The sequence below is a fragment of the Macrosteles quadrilineatus genome, unplaced genomic scaffold (genome assembly GCF_028750875.1).
Source record: "Macrosteles quadrilineatus isolate MER2022 unplaced genomic scaffold, UCM_ALF_1.0 Scaffold_2__2_contigs__length_208266976, whole genome shotgun sequence".
NCBI classification, from domain to species: domain Eukaryota; kingdom Metazoa; phylum Arthropoda; class Insecta; order Hemiptera; family Cicadellidae; genus Macrosteles; species Macrosteles quadrilineatus.
In genome coordinates this window covers 85480617-85503111 of record NW_026542595.1, presented here as the reverse complement: position 1 = coordinate 85503111, position 22495 = coordinate 85480617, and the positions used below count along the sequence as shown (strand labels likewise).

The 22495-nt window shown below is 35.0% G+C and overlaps 1 protein-coding gene across 1 annotated transcript in view; it reads left to right on the top strand.

The window, feature by feature from the left end:
* LOC128987505 (uncharacterized) overlaps positions 1 to 22495 on the top strand; it is a 44492-nt gene that overhangs the window by 2313 nt on the left and 19684 nt on the right. The window contains exons 2-3 of the mRNA XM_054408384.1: positions 915 to 1025; positions 19586 to 19693. Coding sequence (XP_054264359.1) covers positions 915 to 1025; positions 19586 to 19693 — 219 coding nt within the window. The remainder of the gene's footprint in view (positions 1 to 914; positions 1026 to 19585; positions 19694 to 22495) is intronic.

Sequence of the window (22495 nt, the reverse complement as noted above, 5' to 3'; positions counted from 1 at the left end):
TGCAAATTTAAGAAGTTTTTTTTAGGTTTTTCTTTACTAAATCAAACTTAAAATTTACCAAATGTTTTTGATTGGACATTTAATTAAAACATATTATTAAGGTTATATTTATCGATGGCCTGTGCTCTACCACTAGACTAGCTACACACTTCTATACTCTGAACTACAGTTGCGTAAAAATGTTTGTTATTTTAACTTTTAACACATGCATTTATAGAAAAACTATTCAAGTCGTCATTAATTTGCCACCACTCCAGTAATGGAACAATATAACATTGAACACTTGTAATTTAATGAACAAAGTGACTCGCCGGAGTAGTAGACCGTGAACGTGACCAAACCAAACACCGATTCTGAGGGGATCTGAGCTGGAGAAACACGTCAAATTGTCCCTTCATTGCTCTTGTTTGCAGAAAAAGCACTCAGTCATTTTGTGTCAGCAACTCAATTGAATTAACAGTAAATTGTGATATGAAAATGAGAAATGCCAACTAGGCTGCAACATAGAGTTTGATATCCTCTTTAGATAAGATAAAATGTAACATAAGAATTATTTTAGATCATACACACATACAGCAACATACGTTCTTAAGCATTACACTCCTAGGCTTATATTAGATCCTGGGCAGTATTAACACAATATTTTATTTAGATTCAATCGGCTATCATGAATTCACATGAATAATTACGTAACGTTCTTAACGAACTCATGTAGGACAAATGCTATGAAATGTGATATGTTGGATGTGACATGATGGATGTGATATGTCAAATGTAAAGTATCGGATGTGATATGCTGAATGTGACATGCTGGATGTGGTATGTCAGATGTTAAGTATCGGATGTGAAATGCTGGACGTGACATGCTGGATGTGATATGTCAGATGTAAAGTATCGGATGTGATATGTTGCAGGACATCTATTCAGCAGGAGAGAGGTAACCACAAATCCACCACCGTCACTAAACCCTCACCATGAGGCCTTGGCTAAGCTCATCAGAACGTCTGAGGATGCAATCGGCTGGAGTACGTAATTACTAATTCACAATTGGTGTAAACAAAGAGCATTATGACGTATATAGTAGCGATTTTGCATACTGGTAGTCCACAGTGAATATGTTTCACAAAAACTTCTTTAAAATATTGCACACTTTGCTTGCACTGTATTCTTCCATTCGTAAACGTATATTTTAAACGATTCAGACTCAAACGTTTTAGTGTTATAATGTTTAACTATTATGAGAGCAGTAGGCTGGTCCCTAAACGGTCGTTGGATATTTCTAAATCATAATTATACCATCCAGATCTACAAATACACTATTTGATCTAACTATATACTTAACCTCGCAATTTCAATAATGCAAGTAGTAGAACGGTTTTGTTTCTCAATAGTAAACTTGGTCAGGTTTGGAGGTGTGGGTTATCAGCGTGGGATGACAGCACAGTGGGATGAGATCGCCGCTTTCTAGGGGTTAGTATTTCCAGGAAGGACATAAAACTCATTCGTCTAATTGCAACAACTTATAATAGTTTTCTGGGTTATTAGGTTAAGAAAGGATCAGTTGCAGAAGAATGTTAAAAAGCGACTCGTCTTGTTGGCAACCTCACATGAACATCAAGCGTCCAACTTAACTCTGGAAATAAGATTTTTGCGCTGGGGCAAACAGCACATATATATAAATTTATAAATTATAAGTAATCCCAACGCCCGTCCTGCTAGGTAACTGAAGTGCGGAGTAGGTCAAACATTTAGACTGACGGCCGTTTGATGAGGATTGTAGACTGAATCGTATATCTAGTGCGGCCTTGCTGTATCCCATTATATACGCCATTTTACATTGCGCGCTCAGCACACGGCGCTGTCATTCCACTAACATATTACCATTGACAGTTGGATTGTTGTATTAATAGTCAAAGCTATTACCTTCCTGTTCTGCTTCATGCATGAGCGTACCACCGTTATATCTTCTATCAATGAGTCGTAGTCAAATTACTAACGTAAAAAGCAAGAAATTAATTTTGTTATCCTTTGTTACTTTGGATCGTGATTGTAAGATGTTTATAAGGGGAAACTATTGGGAAGAACCCATTTTAGCGTACAAAATATGACAAACCACATTACGTCTCAGACTACCAATTTAGCTAATAATAATTATTAGCTAAATGGGTATTCTGAGACTTAAACATATTTCATGAAACATCTTAGAAACGGGTTTGTGCTAGGTATTTTATTTTCACAGGCCTAATCTTCTTGAAAAAATTTATAAAATACTAGATTAGGATATTGTAATATTTAGTTATTAGTAAATGTTTTTTCGTAGAAAAATCTATACCTTGAACATACAGTCATAATGAACGAAATTTGAAGATTTTTTTTATGTCAACTTAAATTATTGTGTCAAAGCAAAATTATTGTTCTTTAAAAAATTGCTGTGCATTTATAACCCAGAATTGTCTTAAAACCATTATAAAATTATGTGTTTACCTATTTTTAAAGGTTTGTCCTCTATTAGATATCCTTTAAAAATAAATATGTACCTAACCCCTGTATTTTTGGGGGGCCACCAGTTGACCGACAAGATACTTGGTCGTCTTGCCACTAGACCGTCTTTTTTAATTAAATAGATAAATACTGAAAACCAGTACGTCGACAAGTTATTTCATCGTCAGTCCAGTTGACCGGCCTGTAAATCTAAATTATTATATACGAGAAACCAACTTGTCGTCAATCCTCCCGACCGACTTACCACTTGCTCGTCTTTTAGGTGGGGATGTGTTGAGCGGCAGTGCCAGCGGCGCGCGCAGCTGTGGAGGGCACTGCAGGCGTACCAACTTCTGTATCTTGTAGCGGCGGTTTTCATTCCGACGATTTTCAGCTATCACAATGCAGCGGACTAGCGAGGTTTTTATTACGTGTAATTGTTTGTTTCTCAATCGATATTTTGTTATACACAGTACAGTGAATATAAATAGGCCTATATTAGTTTACTTCAATTAAATAAATGTTTTATTTAGCTAAATAAATAAAAATACGCCGATTGAACAAATAAAATTGTTACAGACAACAGGAAGTCCTTAATATGATCAAAAAAGTGTTAATCTTTATTAAAAAATTACTGAAATTTGTAAACTTACTGCTGGCGACAAGGGTGGTGCCATGCATAGGTTTATCAATAAATAAGATAAACATGGACAACCTTATGCAGCTATAAGTCAGGAAACATTTGTAGAAACATTAAAAAGCAATACCAATTTATGAAATATGATAAAATATTTACAGGAAATGTTGATTACTGTATATACTGTACATCGTGAGTATCTCCAGCAGTTACACACTGGTGATCTTTGAGTTGACTCTTTTAAACTCATTAAATATTACTTTTTTTCGTTTTGAAATAAATTCTGTAATACTTTGAAATTGCTCGAATTCGAGCAACATGTACACGAGTTTGAATATTAAATTAACTAACATATTTATGTAATAGGAGGGTCAAATATTGTGAACAGTGGTGAGGTAACTACCGTTACATTTATTCAATTGAGAGATAAATACAAATTGATAATACCGGTTATTTAAAGCTTTGTTGTCTATTTTTCCCTCTATTAAAAAAATAAAATAAAGAACGAATTTAGACTTTTGGTGACATTAGTTTGTACTATTTCTCCTGACACTGCTGTCTTGGTAAGCAATAGTTATCTCGGTAAACTATTTATTTGCTGAAGTGCACAGTGTGCTACTTAGCCTGAGAAACATCTTTTGTTTTATGATTTTGTTGTAGGCCTATTGAAAACCTTGTCTAGAAGGAATTCCCATTGCCTGTGTTACCGGGGAGAAGTTTTTCTTAGTAAAGTCTGTAGACGTCTTCGGTTTTACACAGAAACATGTAATTATAATTGAAGAAGTACATGTTTTATCCTCTCACGTTGTTGCATGGACAATACTATGGTGATTCAATTCTGTGTACTTCAATTGTCTAACTGGCCCTAACTGACGCATCCTTGTTTTTTTTACTAAATAATGTTAAGTCTTTACTTCCGTGGATCTTTGCGTTTTATTGTGTAACTGTCCTCAAGTAAGTCTGTGTTCTGAGTAAGTACTTCAAATGCACGGCACTACTGCATATTCAGATTTTCTAATGAACTATCATAGATAAAAGGAGTATAGACATGTATGTATGACAGAGTATGTCTACTCCTTTTATCTATGGTACTATTTCCAAGTTCATCTGGACGACCCTGCAAATCGTTTCTAGTAAAAAAAAATTTATTTGGTTTATGTTTATGAACTTGTATGAGTGTTGTTAACTAAAGCTAAATTCACATCAAATTAATTAATTTAATTTATTTTAATAGTATTTCTAATTAATTTCAGTTTTAAGAACATATAGTAAATAAATCCTTGTTGAAACGGCTGTACTATCCATGCAATTATTGTCAAACTATATGTTCAAAGATTCCTGGACGGCAATGTTATAATACTAGTTGGAGCAGAGGTACTGGATCTAGGGTTAATACAGTTTTGTGACGTGTAAGGCCACTGCAGAAGTAGTTAGCTCAAGAATTATGACGCGGATGACAAAGATTGGTAGCTTTTGCTATAATTATAAAAAAAAACCCCAAGTACATAAAATCATTCACAGTTTTTTTTCACAGTCTATTGAATAGCCTGCAGTTAAGTTCACTCTAATGAAGAATATAGACGTGGCCAGAGTTCCAAACGATTTAAGTAACAACTGTTTACATGAACTATCCTAGTGTGCAATGTACTTATTGAATTTTCATTAGTAATATATCATGGCTATATCGTTTATGTAAAAGTATCAAAAGATAGTAAAACGAAAACGAAACAATCAACCAAGACCAGTGACCGAAACAAGTGTCGAGCTGGCGGCGCCGCGCCTACCTCGGGATTCCCCGAGGGCAATAATTCATCTTTGAAGTAACACCGGTAACACTGACTCACTGGCCGACACGGATACCCGCCTACCACCCCCTTTGTGTCGTCACCCTATGACCACCGGTCGGTCGGCCACCCATCCAAGGAAACTCTAGACATCGGCGGCTCTTTGTCGTTCGTTGACCAGCGTATTTTCTAGAGTTGAATGTATACCCTCACTCACACCAGGGAATAAGTAAACTGTAGTAGTTTTCTTGTTTATGAAAATATTTGCATCAAATTAGAAAAAAATCATTTATTTATTTATAAAATGTTATTATTTAAAAAAAAAACACACTTTTACCCTCCCTGTTGCAGCAAACCTAAGTACTTGTTAAACTTATTCTATTTAAATATGGAATAACTGTGATATTTTCAAGAAGTCATTTTAGTGTAAATCCAATCAGGCAAATAGAAATTTGCTTAGTCTGCAGGTTTGTTGCGGTGGGGGTATATTTCGTCATAAACTCTTTTGCCACTTAAGAGTCTTCAATAGTAAAGTGGCAACTAAAACGCGACTCCAGCGACCCAATTCTGGCGGCGCTCTAGAACTACCCGAAGGCCTTTTCCGGTATTACGCGTGCCGCATCACACAAGTAGTTTTCCCGCGCCCCTATACAAACGCTTGTAGGCGAAGAAAAAGAAAGCGAGTTGACGACCGAGGCTAGGTCGACCCGATCGACTTCGACAGCTGTTTTACTGTCTCTCTCCCTCCAGGTCCAGGTGTATATGATTGTGGCGACTAGCGCAAAGACCCCACTACACTACAGTAGTGTAGTGGGGTCTTGACTAGCGCCACGTCTGGGGAAGTGCCTGCTCGCTGGGAGCATATACTTCCGGTCTGCTGTGGGTCCAAGCCCTGGTAGCTCAGCTCTCTCTCTGTCTTTGGATGTGTAGGGTTGGCGAGGGTTGTAAAATTGCTGAAAGTGAAAGGGACGTGGCTGGCGCTACGTTCCTAGTTTTTGGCCTCTTGATGCTAACACTGGGTCGGCTACTCGAGATCAAACAACAGCGTGTGTTTAGTACAAAATTGGGTCCACAGTCACATTTATACTTATTTAATACGCAAGCAGGATTTTTGTGACAATTACTCCTCCGAAACTACTGAACCGATTGACATGTTTTTTGGTGTCATTGGAAAGAGCGTAACGTGAAGTTGTGCAGGAAACTTTCTTTTTAGGTAAATAATTAAAGAGTAAGGCCCTGGGACCCTTTAAAGTTTCGTATTTCTCCATAAGATTAACATGGGAAACAAACATTGTTTTGAAACTCCAGCTGTTGTCAGGAATTAAATATTAATAATTAATTGCTCCCCATGGAAGCATGAGAGTTATGTAGAGTTTAAAGTAGCCTACACCTTATTGTCTACAAATTGGCTAAATAACCTAGGTACAGTACATTATAAAAGCTGACAGACTTTTTATGTTGACTTAAATTGTAAGCTTACCATTTCCCGTACATGGGCAGTTTGATAGTTAAAAAATAACCCTTTAAACTGGAATAGGACTGTTATGTAAATTGTGAGTATTTCCATTAGTTAATAATCTTTTAGTTGAATCTTTTAAAATCATCGGAAATTATGACTGTTATTAGTTTTTTAACAAGTCGTTTGTTTATATGTAACTCCTGTACTTCTTTGCAATTGCTCGATTTCGAGCAACATGTACACTAGTTAACCTATAATTTTATACAATAGCTAAAATATTCCACATTCCAACCAAATATCTGGCCGAAAGTAGTTTTTAATTGCATTTTAATTGAATGATTTGTAACGAATCGAATTAAACCATGGCTGTGGTTAATACTAGGGACTAACAATAAGGGACACTAGGTTCTAAATACTACAAGTGCAGAAGGGCACGGTACCCATTTGAGCCGTGTCCATATTTTGTTAAATTAATAGTAGTTTACAGCAACTGGATAAACATTTTACAATATTTATGTAGAAATATGTGCATGATTTAGAACGTCATTAAGCTGGAAAACTGCAATATACTACAGACTTTTCAGAGAGGTTACGTATTCATTCAGCTTAGTGAAAACATAATATAGATACGTATACAAATAAGAACTTGAACTCTTTGAGAGCCATTGAATGTTATTAGACGAAAAGGGTTGTGCATGTTTACTAGCGCTACTCAGCAACAAAAACCATTTAATTTATCTCTAAAATGTATATTCTTAAAGTGCACTGAGCAGCAGCCTAAAAAAAATCTATGTAACTTACCTATATAGTTACAAAATACTCAAACTCGCATTGTGACATTATAATTCCGCTTATATTTCTCCAACAGATAATTCATCTACAGAGAAGAATTTTATTGTACTCTTACCGTGTCTAATAACATCCAAAGACAAAAACCTTGCCTAAAAATGGTACCTGTCTTAACAAATTATTTGCAGTGGCCTATATTACGGACCGTGGCTCACTGGTTGGTAACATTATTAAAAATAACACGACATTTTGGCTGTAAAAATGGCCAAATTAGTAAATACTATTTAAGCAGCTACTGTCATAACAGAAAGGTCATATTCCTTTTAAACTAGATCACATCATCCTTTATATGATACGTTGATTAACAATGCATGTAAACGTCAATAAATTACGTAACAGCCAATTTATTTTTTTTGCTTTTTGGAAATGTCAAATTTCTATGTAATCTATATAATTATTACGCTACATGAAAATTTGTCGGTTGAACTCCTCCGCCATTTCTTAACCAATTTTATCCATTGACGTCTCATTGGAAAGAGCGTGTCGCGTAGATTTGCAAACTGGCCTTACATTTTTGACAAATTCCCTTGGGTTCTGCCCCAGTGGCTTTGAAAGTTCCCATGTTATCCTTATGAAGAACATAATTGTTTACATTTTGATCAGCTGTATAATTTAATTGCTGCTATTTTTTTTAGATTCAATCAAAAGGCATTGAGTAAATTTATTTACTATTCGAGTTTTAAGCTTTTACACGCACTGATCTCACTCCAAAGATTATTCGTAGAGTATATTTTTTGGCCTTATTGTGGTCAAGTTGTTGTTTTAGAGTAATGCAATAAGAGCCAAAATTGTTCGAGTACAATGTAAAGTTAAATGTAAATTCAATCTTTTTGGGATGCACGGTATCTGGAACCGAACCGACATTTATTTATAGTTTAGTAATTGGCATTTGCACTATATGCACTGACCTTCGAGTAATACTATCTCCGATCCTCAGTGTTTCTCCAGTTGTCGGCGTTGAATTTTTGGGGTAACGACGCTCCGAGGTTCAGGCGTGAATTGCCATTGTTGTGGTGGACCGGCGTCACCACTGACGTTATAAATTGATTAGTCTTTCGTGCGTAGTCCGTCGTTACTCATACCTTACAAAGCACGTTCTAGGATGGTAGTTATGATGGAATTAGTTATACAAATTATTTTCCTCTGCTAAAATTCAATAAACACGTATATACCGTAAATACCCGCCTAACCACCATCGGTGCCCTCATGAGTGAAATTCAAAAACGTGTGTATGAGTAAAACTACCGAAAATGCATATATGTATGTGTGGGTTGGCACTACTGGGGTGGTTATGAGAGGTAGAGGAATGCATAACATAACATGTTATGTTGAGTGTACATTACACATAAGTGTACAAACTTATACTGACTGATAGGTGTCGTGCTTCGAGCGCCGCGGCTAAATTTGTGGTGCGAGCGCTGAAGCCATAAATCTTGTTTCCATTATTTGTTGCCAATGAAGCCGCACACCCATATAAATGAGGAGGCCCCTAACAGTTCAAGAATAAAAGCTAACTTCACTTCAAGTATATTCCACTACACCTAACATTCCGTAGAGAGATTATATTGACATCTTTATGAAATTGATAAGGCTGAGACAATTAACTGACATCCCCCATGTCAAGGAATTCCAGTTTTAACAGTAACCCCACAACCAATTAATTTCTCAAAACTGTGCTAGAGGGTTATTCATTGGCATAGAAGTACGATACGAACTGACGCGACGTGACGAAGAAAAAATCAAACTTACGCTGTAAACTGATATACCTTCCTTTAAAGTTAAAACATGTCTTCCCAACAAACAGATATATTTTTCAAATAAAATCATAGATTAATAGGCTACACTGATGAAATCACGGAAGTGTTTAGCTACAAAAGATCCACCAATACTATTTTAATACTATTTAAAGGTTCTTTCAAAGGAAGAGATACCAGATTAACATACTAATAAAAACTCCGATTACGTACAGTATGGGAAATATTTTATTCATTAAATGGTCAACTATATTTGGCAACTAACGCAATTAATATCATTTTAGCGAATTTCCACTATAGGGAATAAGCTATTACCGTAGTACTCATGGTAAGACCTGGACCCAGGACCGATTTACTTTTTCGTTTTGAGGTCCCTAGAGACCAAAAACACCATCAGTTCAAATTTATATATATGTGTGTGTGTGTCCGTTAGCGCGATAACTCGAGCAAAAGTCATCCGATTGTGATGAAATTTGGTACAAACGTGTAAACCTACGTTTATTCGAACGAGTTCGCGAACCAGCATGATCAGACTATGGGAACAGGGGGTTATGGGGGGTTTTATGGGGTAAAAATAGATTTTTCCCATAAAAACTTACCAACAAATAATTTAGTATATTTAAGCGTTAATATGCGCCTAATGGTTACAGAGAAAATTCCAAAAATCTGTAAATTTAAAATTCCCATGTTATTCTTATGGGGAATAAGTAAACCGTTGTAGTTTGCTTGCTTATGAACATATTTTGATCAAATTTGGAAAATGCATTAATTTCATACTAAACTATTACATTTTACAAAAAAAAAACATCTTTGGCTTTTGGTTATTTTTTAGCGAATTTCCCTATAGGAAAGTAGCTATTACCGTAGGTCTCATGGTAAGACCTAAGCCCGGGACCGATTTACTTTTTCATTTTGATGTCCCCAGAGGCCAAAAACACCATTCGTTCAAATTTATATATATATATTTTATTATTTCGCTTATTAATTGAAAAAGTAGCCCTAAAAAGTGAACAGAACTATCAAAAAATATATATATATATATATATGTGTGTGTCCATCCGCACGATAACTTGAGTAATTTTTGTCCGATTTTGATAAAATTTGGTTTAAAGGTGTAAGGCGGGATAAACTTGAATGAGTTCGCGAACCAGCATGATCGGACTATGGGAACGGGGGTTAAGGGGTGTTTTATGGGGTAAAAATAGGTTTTTCCCATTTTTGACCCTAAAACACAAAATTTCACAATTTCTTTTTAAACCATTTTGTAGAGCTTAAAAAACAAATAATTTAGTATATTGAAGCGTTATAATGCACCTAACTGTTACGTAGAAAATTAAAAAAAAATTGTAATTTTAAAATTTCCATGTTATTCTTATGGAGCATAAGTCAACTGTTGTAGTTTGCTTGTCTATGAACATATTTTGATCAAATTTGGAAAATACATTAATTTCTAACTAAACCACAGTACCTTTTAACATTTTACATAAAAAAACTGTTTACCCTCCCTGTTGCAGCAAACCTAAGTACTCGTTAAATTTAATTAGGAAATAAATGTGATATTTTTAAGGAGACATTTTAGTGTAAATCCAATCAGGTAAATGGAAATTCGCTTAGTCTGCAGGTTTGCTGCGGCGGGGGTATTTGTTTTTACACTTATTAATCTTTAAACAATGCTAAATGTTCAAAATATGTAAAATTTCACCCAATTTATCGCAGTTAGATGAATTAGCCTTGAAAGTAACTGTCGATTTCGACGGGTTTCACCTAGTTATAACACAGAATAAACACGACATAACAATGGAACAGTTCGAACATTTATGTTAAAACTGGATTACAAATATGATATAATTTTATACTGTGTATACAAGTATAAAATTATATTTTTGGATTGGTTTTTCTATGATTATTCTAAAAAACTCCCTCCAAAAAGTTAACTTAAAACAATATAACGAATAGAGACTAATCACACTATAACAATGGAACAGTTCCAGAATTTGTGTAAAACTGGTTTACAAATTGTTATACTGTACTGTATATACAACTTTATTTTACTTGGTGTTTTCTACGAAATAAACTAAAACAAAACTATAATGCGACAAGATGGTAAGGTCATAAGAATACTAGAATGATAAAATCGTCCATAAAACAACTACAAAAAAAAATACTAAAAAACCCGCCTAAGCCGTTTGAGTTCCAGATGGGGATGGGACTGGTTCTGACGACTTGGAGTTTCCTTGTTTGTTAGGCATTTCTAGGAAGACGCACTTTCTAGTTTACAGCCCCAATGTGCGGTTGTTTAGTTTGATCACATTTTTGCCACCCTTTTCGGGACACTAAATCTCCACAAAGGCAACACACAACACTACTAAACTTACCAATATTCGAAACAGATGGCTTTTAAAAACATTGGGCCCAATCAATACATTTTAAAGTACAGAATTTAATTATGACATTTAATATGATTAAAATCTTATCTCTAATTAAATTTAATTAGAGTACAGGTAAAATAAGCATCGCAACGTAAACAATGTCAAGCGTAAGTATTTTGTGACGGTTTGCTAAAAAAATGTTCACTTAAATGTGTTAAAATTTTGGTAGCATGAACTAACGTTTCGGAATCCAGACAGATAACGCAAAACTTATACAGTACGGTATGACATAAATTATAAATTAAATGTAACATGACTGTAAAAAATAAGATAAAAAATAAGATGGGACAACAACGATAATTAAGTTGTAAATAGCGATGTTGTGTTGCCTTCACTTGATGTTGATGTTCATTATCTGACAAGGTTTAAGTCATTTGTTTCTGTTTATTAATGTAAAATGTGACAATGTTTGATTAATACACGAGTATCAGGAGACCAAGCTTGCTCGAGGTGTCAGGTTATTTCATAAGTAGCGATGCATATTTGGCTAAATACACTCTCGCCAATTCAGTCAATACAAAAAGACTATTTGAATGCCTATCGTATTTCGTATTCGTATTTCAAGAGAAGACCTCTTGTTCATCTTTACATGCAAACACTACGTAAAATACCTTCTGGGCCGTGACAGACAGACAGAAATTGAGATAAAACACTAAAAGCTTTTTAATGTATAAACGCAAAAATAACCGAAAATAAATAATTCTGAACAGTGTACAGACAAAACTCTAATTTTATTTGTGATCAACTACCGTACATTAAAGTAAACAAAAATCAGCTGTGTGTGGTTTCTAATGCTATTCTTATGGAGAAAATGTTACGTTGTATATATATACAATATGTATGTATATGTATGTGTGTATATATATGTTATGTTGTTATATATAATTTTGTGTTGAAATTTGGGGAAATTAACTATTTTTCCCGCCGTCACGGAATCGAGTCCTTTAATTTGAGCCCTCTCCCGTCCTTCTACGACTTCCCAGTCACCCACAATTTTGAGGTAAAGACCCGCGGCTTACGTAATTAATATATAGATATGAGGAGTCTACTTGTATGGTATAATGTACCAATCGTAATAGACGAAATGATTAAATCCATTGCTAAACAGCTGCTTCTCATTTTGATAGGTTATCTATACACAAAACCTTATTCGTTTTCTAGTTTAGTTTGTTAATTAATTATGCATATGACGAAAAATATAGTTCACCACACGGGCAATTTTCAACTCTCGCTCATTTACCGACCTCGGCTTTGCCTAGGTCGTAAAACTTGACCTCGGGTCAAAAAGAGTCACTTGAGGTCCTAGTGATTAAATATTCTAATAAGAATAAGATAATTGTTTTGACACTATTATGCAGTTTGTAACAACTGTAAAAAATAAAGATGTTTGAGTAGCCGACCCTGTAAGTCAACATAAAGTTTAAATGAGTGTTTTAAAGTTTGTTTGATATTTATGCCTATGTTAGTAATTAACAATGTTTAATATTTAGAAAATCATAAAAAAATCTTACTTTAATAAAAACGATTGTTATTGTAGGCGTACCACTATCACACACTGTACACTACTGCAATGTCTTGTTTGTGTTTTTATGCCATATATTATGGTCTTTTGTCTTATGTATCCTTTTGTGTTCCTCGTTCACTTATAATAAATCAACATTAATAATTCATTATAATTAACAAGGGAAATCTAATTTTTTAACACCTTTTACAACTAAAATTAAGTCTCTTTGAATGATTAGCCAGCTGTACACTTTAATAACCCCAATATTATGTATTCGATATTGTTAATTATGCATTGTAATTACATTTTAACGTTGGTCAATTTTAGGAAAGGGGTTGTCAATCATTAAATTTTAAGTTGTTATTTCATGACAACGTAATACGAAGTTGACGTACCACTTTAGCATTGCTCTGCATTTTACCCAGAACTGAAAGAGTAATATTTTCTTTTTATTACAATTAAATAATATCTCATCAACTGCCATGCTGTAATAGCTAGTTTCCGGCGTAGGGCTATGGGAGTAACACCCTGGATGCCCCAAACTCGTGCCGATTATTGTGTGAACCCAAATCAGCTATTATTATTTCTTTTTCTTCGCCTCCATACTAGGTACATGGCTAAAACCTTCTTTTGCCGTGGTGTTAGCATCGCAACTACTGAGCCACAACTGAACAGAAAATAATAAATATTCAGGCGTGAATAATATTCTAATTAATAACTATAAACTTTTTAAAACCTCATACCATCAAAAGAGTTGGAGCAAGGTAATAAGAAAAAAACCTATAGTTTACGCAAGAATTGAGAGTTTTAAAGCAGGAAAGAGCTAAACCTAAAGAGCTAGACCTACAGTGACAGTTCCACGTGACGTCAGGCCTCTGCCAGACCATAGGACACTATACATACAACATACAACCATGATATGAGTCATGATGACATACTGTTTTTTTTTGGTCAGATATTGTAGAGATTTAAATCATATACATTGTATACTTATTCCCATACTGATGGGTTGAGGCGTTCGAAAGTTATGGGACTTTGAAATCTCAAATTTAGACAACTTTCTTCACCCAGAAAATCATATTTTCAGTCTTACAGTATTTTCAATTAAATTCTCAACAGTTGTTACAATTTGTCCTCTTGATTTAATGTTTAAAGGTATTTCAAACCTACATCCTTATTCCTTATAAAGTAAAATTCAGAGACATGCAGGCAGACAGCTATAGTGTAAGAGTTCCTTATCTATTATCAGGCTCATGTAACCTATATCCTTGTCCTTCTACTGTCTGTGCTGTAGTTTGACCAAGTTCATACAGCACAGGTCATTTTCATACAGCACGGACGGGATATAGGAATATTCTCAAGTCATTAATTAAACAAGCCAAGTGCAGTTTTTTCAAAAATAAAATCGAAGATGCAGACGGAGACTCCAGAAAATTGCGGCACATCGTAAATAAGGTTGCAGGACGTCCAAGTAGGAAGGAAAAATTCCCAATAGAAGCATTCTGCGCGCACGATGGCACTGCCACCTCTGACCAGATAATAATTGTATGCAATAATTTAGATTCAATTTAATTATTAATTAAATTAATTTAATTATTAATCATTCCCTAAGACTTTTGAAGCATGGCTTTGCATAATTCCATATTCAATTGACATTTCCCACCCTCCAAAATCTTTTGCCTTTGCAACTTGCCTCCACTTCCTCTACGTCGTGGACCTGTTTCCATCATTCCCTAAGACTTTTTAAGCATGGCTTTGTATAATTCCATAGTCTTTTGAAATTTCCCACACTCCAGGCCTTTTGCCCTTGCAACTTCCCTCCACTTCCTCTACGTCGTGAACCTGTTTCCATCATTCCTCAAGCCTTTTTAAGCATGTTGTTGTATATTACCATAGTCACTTGATATTTCCCACACTCCAGACCTTTTGCCTTTGCAACTTCCCTCCACTTCCTCTACGTCGAGGACCTGTTTCCATCATTCCTCAAGCCTTTTTAAGCATGGTTTTGTATTATTCCATAGTCACTTGATATTTCCCACACTGCAGACCTTTTGCCCTTGCAACTTGCCTCCACTTCCTCTACGTCGCGGACGTGTTTCCATCAATCCCTAAGCCTTTTTCAGCATGGCGTTGTATAATTCCATCGTCACTTGACATGTCCCACACTTAAAACCTTTTGCCTTTGCAACTTGCCTCCACTTCCTCTACGTCGCGGACCTGTTTCCATCATTCCCCAAGACTTTTTAAGCATGGCTTTGTATAACTCCATAGTCACTTGAAATTTCCCACACTCCAGACCTTTTGTCCTTGCAACTTCCCTCCACTTCCTCTACGTCGTGAACCTGTTTCCATCATTCATCAAGCCTTTTTAAGCATGTTGTTGTATATTTGCATAGTCACTTGATATTTCCCACACTCCAGACCTTTTGCCTTTGCAACTTCCCTCCACTTCCTCTACGTCGAGGACCTGTTTCCATCATTCCTCAAGCCTTTTTAAGCATGGCGTTGTATATTTCCATAGTCACTTGATATTTACCACACTCCAGACATTTTGCCTTTGCAACTTGCCTCCACTTCCTCTACGTCGTGGACCTGTTTCCATCATTCCTCAAGCCTTTTTAAGCATGGTGTTGTATATTTCCATAGTCACTTGATATTTCCCACACTCCAGACCTTTTGCCCTTGCAACTTGCCTCCACTTCCTCTACGTCGTGTGGACCTGTTTTCATCATTCCTCAAGCCTTTTTAAGCATGGTGTTGTATATTTCCATAGTCACTTTATATTTCCCACACTCCAGACCTTTTGCCCTTGCAACTTGCCTCCACTTCCTCTACGTCGTGGGCCTGTTTCCATCACTCCCTAAGCCTTTTTAAGCATGGTTTTGTATTATTCTATAGTCGCTTGGCATTTCCCACACTCCAGACCTTTTGCCTTTGCAACTTCCCTCCACTTCCTCTACGTCGTGGACCAGTTTCCACCACTCTGATACGTCTCAGGAAACAAGTGATACAAAATATGCCACAGAACATGAACAAGACGCAAGTGATACAACTTAGTACGAGAGAGTTCAATGACGAAACTGACGAAAAATCCAACGCAAAACCTGGTACATATATGTATATACTAGCTGTTGTACCCGTGCTTTGCAACGGGAAGAGGACACAAAATACAAACATTTTGATCTTTACATTTGTTGTATAAAATAGTTACACATATAGGCTACCACTTTTAGAAACAAAATTTGGCTGCACTTTAGTATCTGTCCTACACTCATAACAATGAAAAATATCAATATAGGCTATGGATTATTCTATATATTCATTTAAATTAATAGTACTGTATCCTGTCAGTAAACTCTATAACTTGTTAATGCGAATTTAATATCACAGAACCAACTTGTGTATTTGAAACAGCTGACGAAATTCTTTTATTCGTTTTAAATATTACTCATAAGGTTAACATGGGAAATTCCAGAGCCACTGGGGCGGAGCCCGAACGGACTTTTGAGATAAGAATGCGTCTATTTAATCGGGAATGTGAGCTATCATCACACCAAATTTCAGCCCAATCCGGCCAGTATTTTCTGCGTTTACTTGTCACAAACATACATTCATACATCCAAACTTTCTCATTTATAATATGAGTAGGATATACAGGGTGTCTCACGAGAGGTGTCTCAAATCGATTACGGAAAACGGCTTAACGTACAAGGATGAAATAAAATTATTTCCCGCTAAATTGACCCCAAGGAATAACGTAAAAATATTTATAACTTTTTCCCAATACAGGGTGTGCCGAAAACTGAGGGTCACTAGTTGGAATCTCGGAATTTTCAAATGTAAACATATGTCATGTTATACATCATTTTAAAGGTATTTGATAGACAAACATTTTAGTGAAAACAGAAAGTAGTTATCTTTTTCCGTTTCAAAATGGCGGCAGTTTTTTTGGAAAAAATCTATATTTTTTTAATATTCTGTGTTTCCTATACCAATGTATTTATCCCTTCTCCGGTTAAATTTTCTTACTCGTTATGAAATTAGCTTTACTTTGATATGCTACAAGTAACGGTTTTTTGAAATTATAAAAATAAAAAATAAAAATTATTTTTGAAAATTTGCAAATGCTCATTTTTCAAAAATTTCAAATAGCAACATATGTCAAGTGGCACATCATTTTATAGATTTTTTAATTACTAACAACTTTGTAATTTACACTTACTTCGTATCTCTTTTAGTTTTTGCGTAAATAACAAAAAACCTAATTTTCCTATATCAAATGCATGTTATTTGGGTTTGACGTGGTTTAACACTTCATCAAATTGGGCCTTTAGTGTTAAACCCAAATAACATGCATTTGATATAGGAAAATTAGGTTTTTTGTTATTTACGCAAAAACTAAAAGAGATACGAAGTAAGTGTAAATTACAAAGTGTTTAGGAATTAAAAAAACCTATAAAATTATGTGCCACTTAACATATGTTGCTATTTGCAATTTTTGAAAAATTAGCATTTGCAAATTTTCAAAAATAATTTTTTTGGGAATTTTTATAATTTCAAAAAACCGTTACTTGTAGCATATCAAAGTAAAGCTAATTTCATAACGAGTAAGAAAATTCAACCGGAGAAGGGATAAATGCATTGGTATAGGAAACACAGAGTATTAAAAAAATATAGATCTTTTCCAAAAAAACTGCCGCCATTTTGAAACGGAAAAAGATAACTACTTTCTGTTTTCGCTAAAATGTTTGTCTATTAAATACCTTTAAAATGATGTATAACATGACATATGTTTACATTTGAAAATTCCGAGATTCGAACTAGTGACCCTCAGTTTTTGGCACACCCTGTATTGGGAAAAAGTTAAAAATATTTTTACGTTATTCCTTGGGGTCGATTTAGCGGGAAATAACTTTATTTCATCCTTGTACGTTGAGCCGTTTTCCCGTAATCGATTTCAGACACCTCTCGTGAGACACCCTGTATATATATATATATATATACCATAATACCATATAACCACACTACAAATTTAATTCTACAATATACGGTACGTAGTTTTATCCAAACAAACGATCAAAAACCCCGAATGAAATTTTTAATTGACTCAATAGTCAATGCATATAAGCGAGTCTTATCTTTCGATGCAGATTAAATAATACAAAGGCAGAGGAATGCGCGAGACCAAGGACAATGTCACGGCACAGTTGCTATAGAAACGACGCAACGAGAATTGCGCGCCAACGTCAACTTAACGCCAGACTGTATAAACACGCCGCGTGTATAGTATTCGACGGAGCTAATACTTTCAGTTGGCAATACTGGCTTCTAACCTAGAGCGAGGTGGTTCAACCATGAGAAGCGCCTCAAACTCCTGGGTAATCCCCAGTTAGCTCCTCCCACTCTGCCCCTATCACCACCTAAAAGACGAGCAAGTGGTAAGTCGGTCGGGAGGATTGACGACAAGTTGGTTTCTCGAATATAATAATATAGTTTTACAGGCCGGTCAACTGGACTGACGATGAAATAACTTGTCGACGTACTGGTTTTCAGCATTTATCTATTTAATTAAAAAAGACGGTCTAGTGGCCAGACGACCAAGTATCTTGTCGGTCTACTGGTAGGCTCCCTGTATTTTTAGGTAGCCTAAAACAAAATTACTGTTAAAAAATACGCTAATTTCAATCTGATTTGTTATAAAATATCACTTGACCCAACAACTTCCGTAAGAGCTACGTGGGATTTATTAATGTGATTAGTTTTACTAATCGGTTAAAGTAACGAAAACTATCAAAGAACATGTAGCTACTTACAAAGAAGCAAAATTATAAATTCAAGGACTGGTGCATTAAATGAAGAGATAATGGAAGGGATTTCTGAGACAAAAATTAAAGGACGTTTTACAGTTCGTTAATTTTGTATCAGAGCAAGCTTTTTATCAGCCGCCAATGCCTTTACTGCTACTGACGAAGAGGAGGTTAATTTTAAAGTCAAAACAAATTTACTTAAGTACTTGTGTATATCAATTTTTTTTTTAAACGGCCAAAATATTCAATGACTTAAGAAGGCTATAATAGTCGCAAAGAAAATTATGTGATGTACACAAAAATCTATGTTTGGAGCCCAAATAGATAATAGCTGAAGCATGGCTTTGTTTACATTAAAAACTAGGTAGTAAACACTAAATTAACAAAAAACATTTATATTTCAAGATTTTCATAAGAATAGGTAAATAATGTATTATTAAATCATAAAATCCCTAAATCCAGTTTATGATTCAATGCGAACAAAGTAGAGTACGTTATTGAGTTTTATTCCGGCCAACAAGGCCATTGCTGTAGTAATTAGAAATTTCTTTTTCGTTTCATTATATTTCAAAGAGTTCTTAATTCTCTCTTAGTTGTATATAATATTGTATATAGTGATAATATAAACGATGAAATAGCTTCTCATTAGTGCCCTTCAAGTTTGGCAAGGTAAAACATTTCATGCATGAGAAAGAATCAGGAGAGAGAATCCGTAAATTTTTACACCGTAGGGGTAAAATAAACAGAGTTCCTCTTATTATTTTAAGACTGGTTTAGAGGTTAAAACATTAACATGGGGATGTCTAAATCGCGTTATTTTTTATATAGTTAAAGATAATATGTCCGTTCCTTATGCTGATTAACATAATATGTTGTTCCAGTTAGCAATAAAACTATTGATTCAATAAACAACATAAAGAACTTAACTGCGGCAGCAGTCACCCCTGAATCGCTGTTGGTGGTCAAGAAGAACGCGATTTTAAATTGGCGTAAGTATATAAATAATATTTACTCTTTAAGTAGCTTAGGTCAGCAAAAATACAATGTTGTCTAAATAAGAATTAAATAACAATAGCAGAAGAAGCTATATGCAGAAAAAAATTTAATCGTGGTATAAGTACGAGTAAATTAAATACTGTAGCCTACATGTTCAACCTTACATTTACCTTACACCTTACATTTTTTGAGCATGTTATGCTTATAATTGTTCTTTTAAAATTGTGACCGTTATGTCATATTTCAAGCTTAACTTCATATGATAAGTGATTATAGCCAATTTAAATATTAAGTCTAACAATTAGTAACGTAAAAGCTGCAATTTCAAAATACATTCTACAAAAATTGTTTGCTATTTAAAACTTAAAAAGGCATTTTAGCTAATACGAGAACCTTTTTAGGATTGCTATACAACATTTATATTATTTTTAAGTTTATAGGCACTTGATTTAACTTCATGCTGTTACCTACTGGATCGCTGGTATAATAATGAACAAATAACTAAATACCTTATACTGTCAAAGTGATCCTTAGTAGTCCATATATACTACTGCAAGGGAACTTCATCAGGCTTTGAAGGACATCAATTAATTCTAGAGGAAGTCGTCATAGTAAAAATACATCGAAGTCACATTTATGTGACTGTTGTATTCCGAACCATTTAAATTTTATTTAGACATTTTATCGTTTTAAGATTTTTTTTATAAAAATAAACATAGATCTCGTTGAATATGTTACTGTGTAAACATCTTTGTATTTTACCCCTCAAAAGGAAGACGTTTTATGCCAGATAATCTAATTAAGAAAAGTTGTAATCACAGGATCATGTCTGAAGAAATTTATAAGTTGTTGAAGTTGTCGGAAGTTAAAGGGCAAGAGTTAATTGAAGAATTCAGAGTTAACAAGAACTCCCCATTAGCAGCTTTCATTGGGATTCCACCCTTGGCGCGTCGTCGTTCTTTTGAAAGTAGACAGGAGTCTTGGAATCAAGCTCCATTCAGCGGGTCGTCATCAAACTCTTCATCCGACAAGTTTTTCGTTCGTAAAGATACTTGGGCTATTTGAGCTTAAAGTAATGAAATCAAACCAGAATCGTATGCCAAATAAATACACGATGTGTAATTAAGTAAATCCTTATGCATTAATTTCGTTGTTTTTACTGGATTGAGCAGGAAAATATAAGCTTATATTGATGTTACAATACTGTATAATAAGCTTAACGTGTAAAATTAGAATGATAATTTATCCTCACAAGGCTAGCTTTCTGCCCCAAATGAACATTACATTTGTTACATTTTGTTTTACATTTAATATGGTCATCTTATGCAATGAGTGGGTCGCCGGAATTGTACCCCCCTGGAATTGTACCCCCCGGCGATCGTTGACGTCATTTTGACGTCACGCCTAGAGGGGGTACAATTCCACCCTGTACACTTTGATTTTAACGAAATCTAATCTATTTAATGTGGGCAAGTGATCAGTGAACCGGATAATTATATTAGATATTAAAAAGAGCAGGAGATGTACGGCCCGGAATTGTACCCCCCTGGAATTGTACCCCCTGCCAACATCAAAATATTTACGTACGGGGTGGAATTGTACCCCCCTGGAATTGTACCCCCCATCAGAAAGCCAAATGTGTACGGGGTGGAATTGTACCCCCCGGAATTGTACCCCCCTCTTGGACAGCTAGCTTGGCTTGTGTACGGGCTGGAATTGTACCCCCCACCCACTCGATAAACCTACTGTAATTGGTATTATGAAAATGAAGTAGTAGAGAATGCCTTCTACAGTGACATATGTCGGATTTTCAAACCTGTACAGAATATAGGGATTGTACCAAGGAACTATAATTGTGAAGAGATTATCCAAAAATCTGGCTTCGCCACTTTACTTCGCCTCGGGCTATATATTGTTTTATTTTCCTTAAACCATGAACAACTTGAATGCATTATTGCTTAGTTTGTTTTTACTGTAATACTTTTTATACACTATTATCTAATAACATAAAACCTGATCATAAAATTTAACTTTTGATCCCCTTCAAACTTTGAAAATACACAAGACGAAGCCACAATCACATCATAGGTCAACGCTTTTTCTAAGAGGCTAATTAAGCAAACAGCAATGCAGGCCCGAAGATATAGGGATTATTGTAAGAGCCATGACCTTCGGTAATGATTCTTCGTAAAGCAACAAATCGCTCACAAGTAAGTGAGTGACAGGGTTTCCGGTCATCTCAGAACCGATTTGGTCTCAAAAATGTACTGAATTCCCGCGTTGCATACTCATTACTCAAGCATTCAGCCATTGGTGACATGGTTGTGACACAAGCACAGGCAAAAAGCGCTCAACTATATACTGTACAATGAAAATTAATGTCTACATACATACATACATTAAATGTGAGTAAAATGTAAGGGTACGTGTCATTGTGTTAAACGTGCATGCTATTTTTTTAATTATTGCTTAAGTGTACGTATTATGGTACATATTAATTTGAGGTTAGCTTGTATCACAATAATTATGTTACACATATTATCCAACCCCATACTAAGTCTTGTAGGCTACTCTGTTTATTTATTATATAAACAATCGCTGTAATGTGTTTAAGAGTGATAGTGGAACATTACATTTTGTACCTATATTGTTAACGTTATAAGTAGTTTACATTGTTATTATTTTGTATTAAATCAGTTTAATAAATTTATTTCATTGCGATATATTGATAGATCGATAGAGGGATAGATAGAAGGATAAATAGATAGTTAGATGGGTGGATAGATAAATGCATA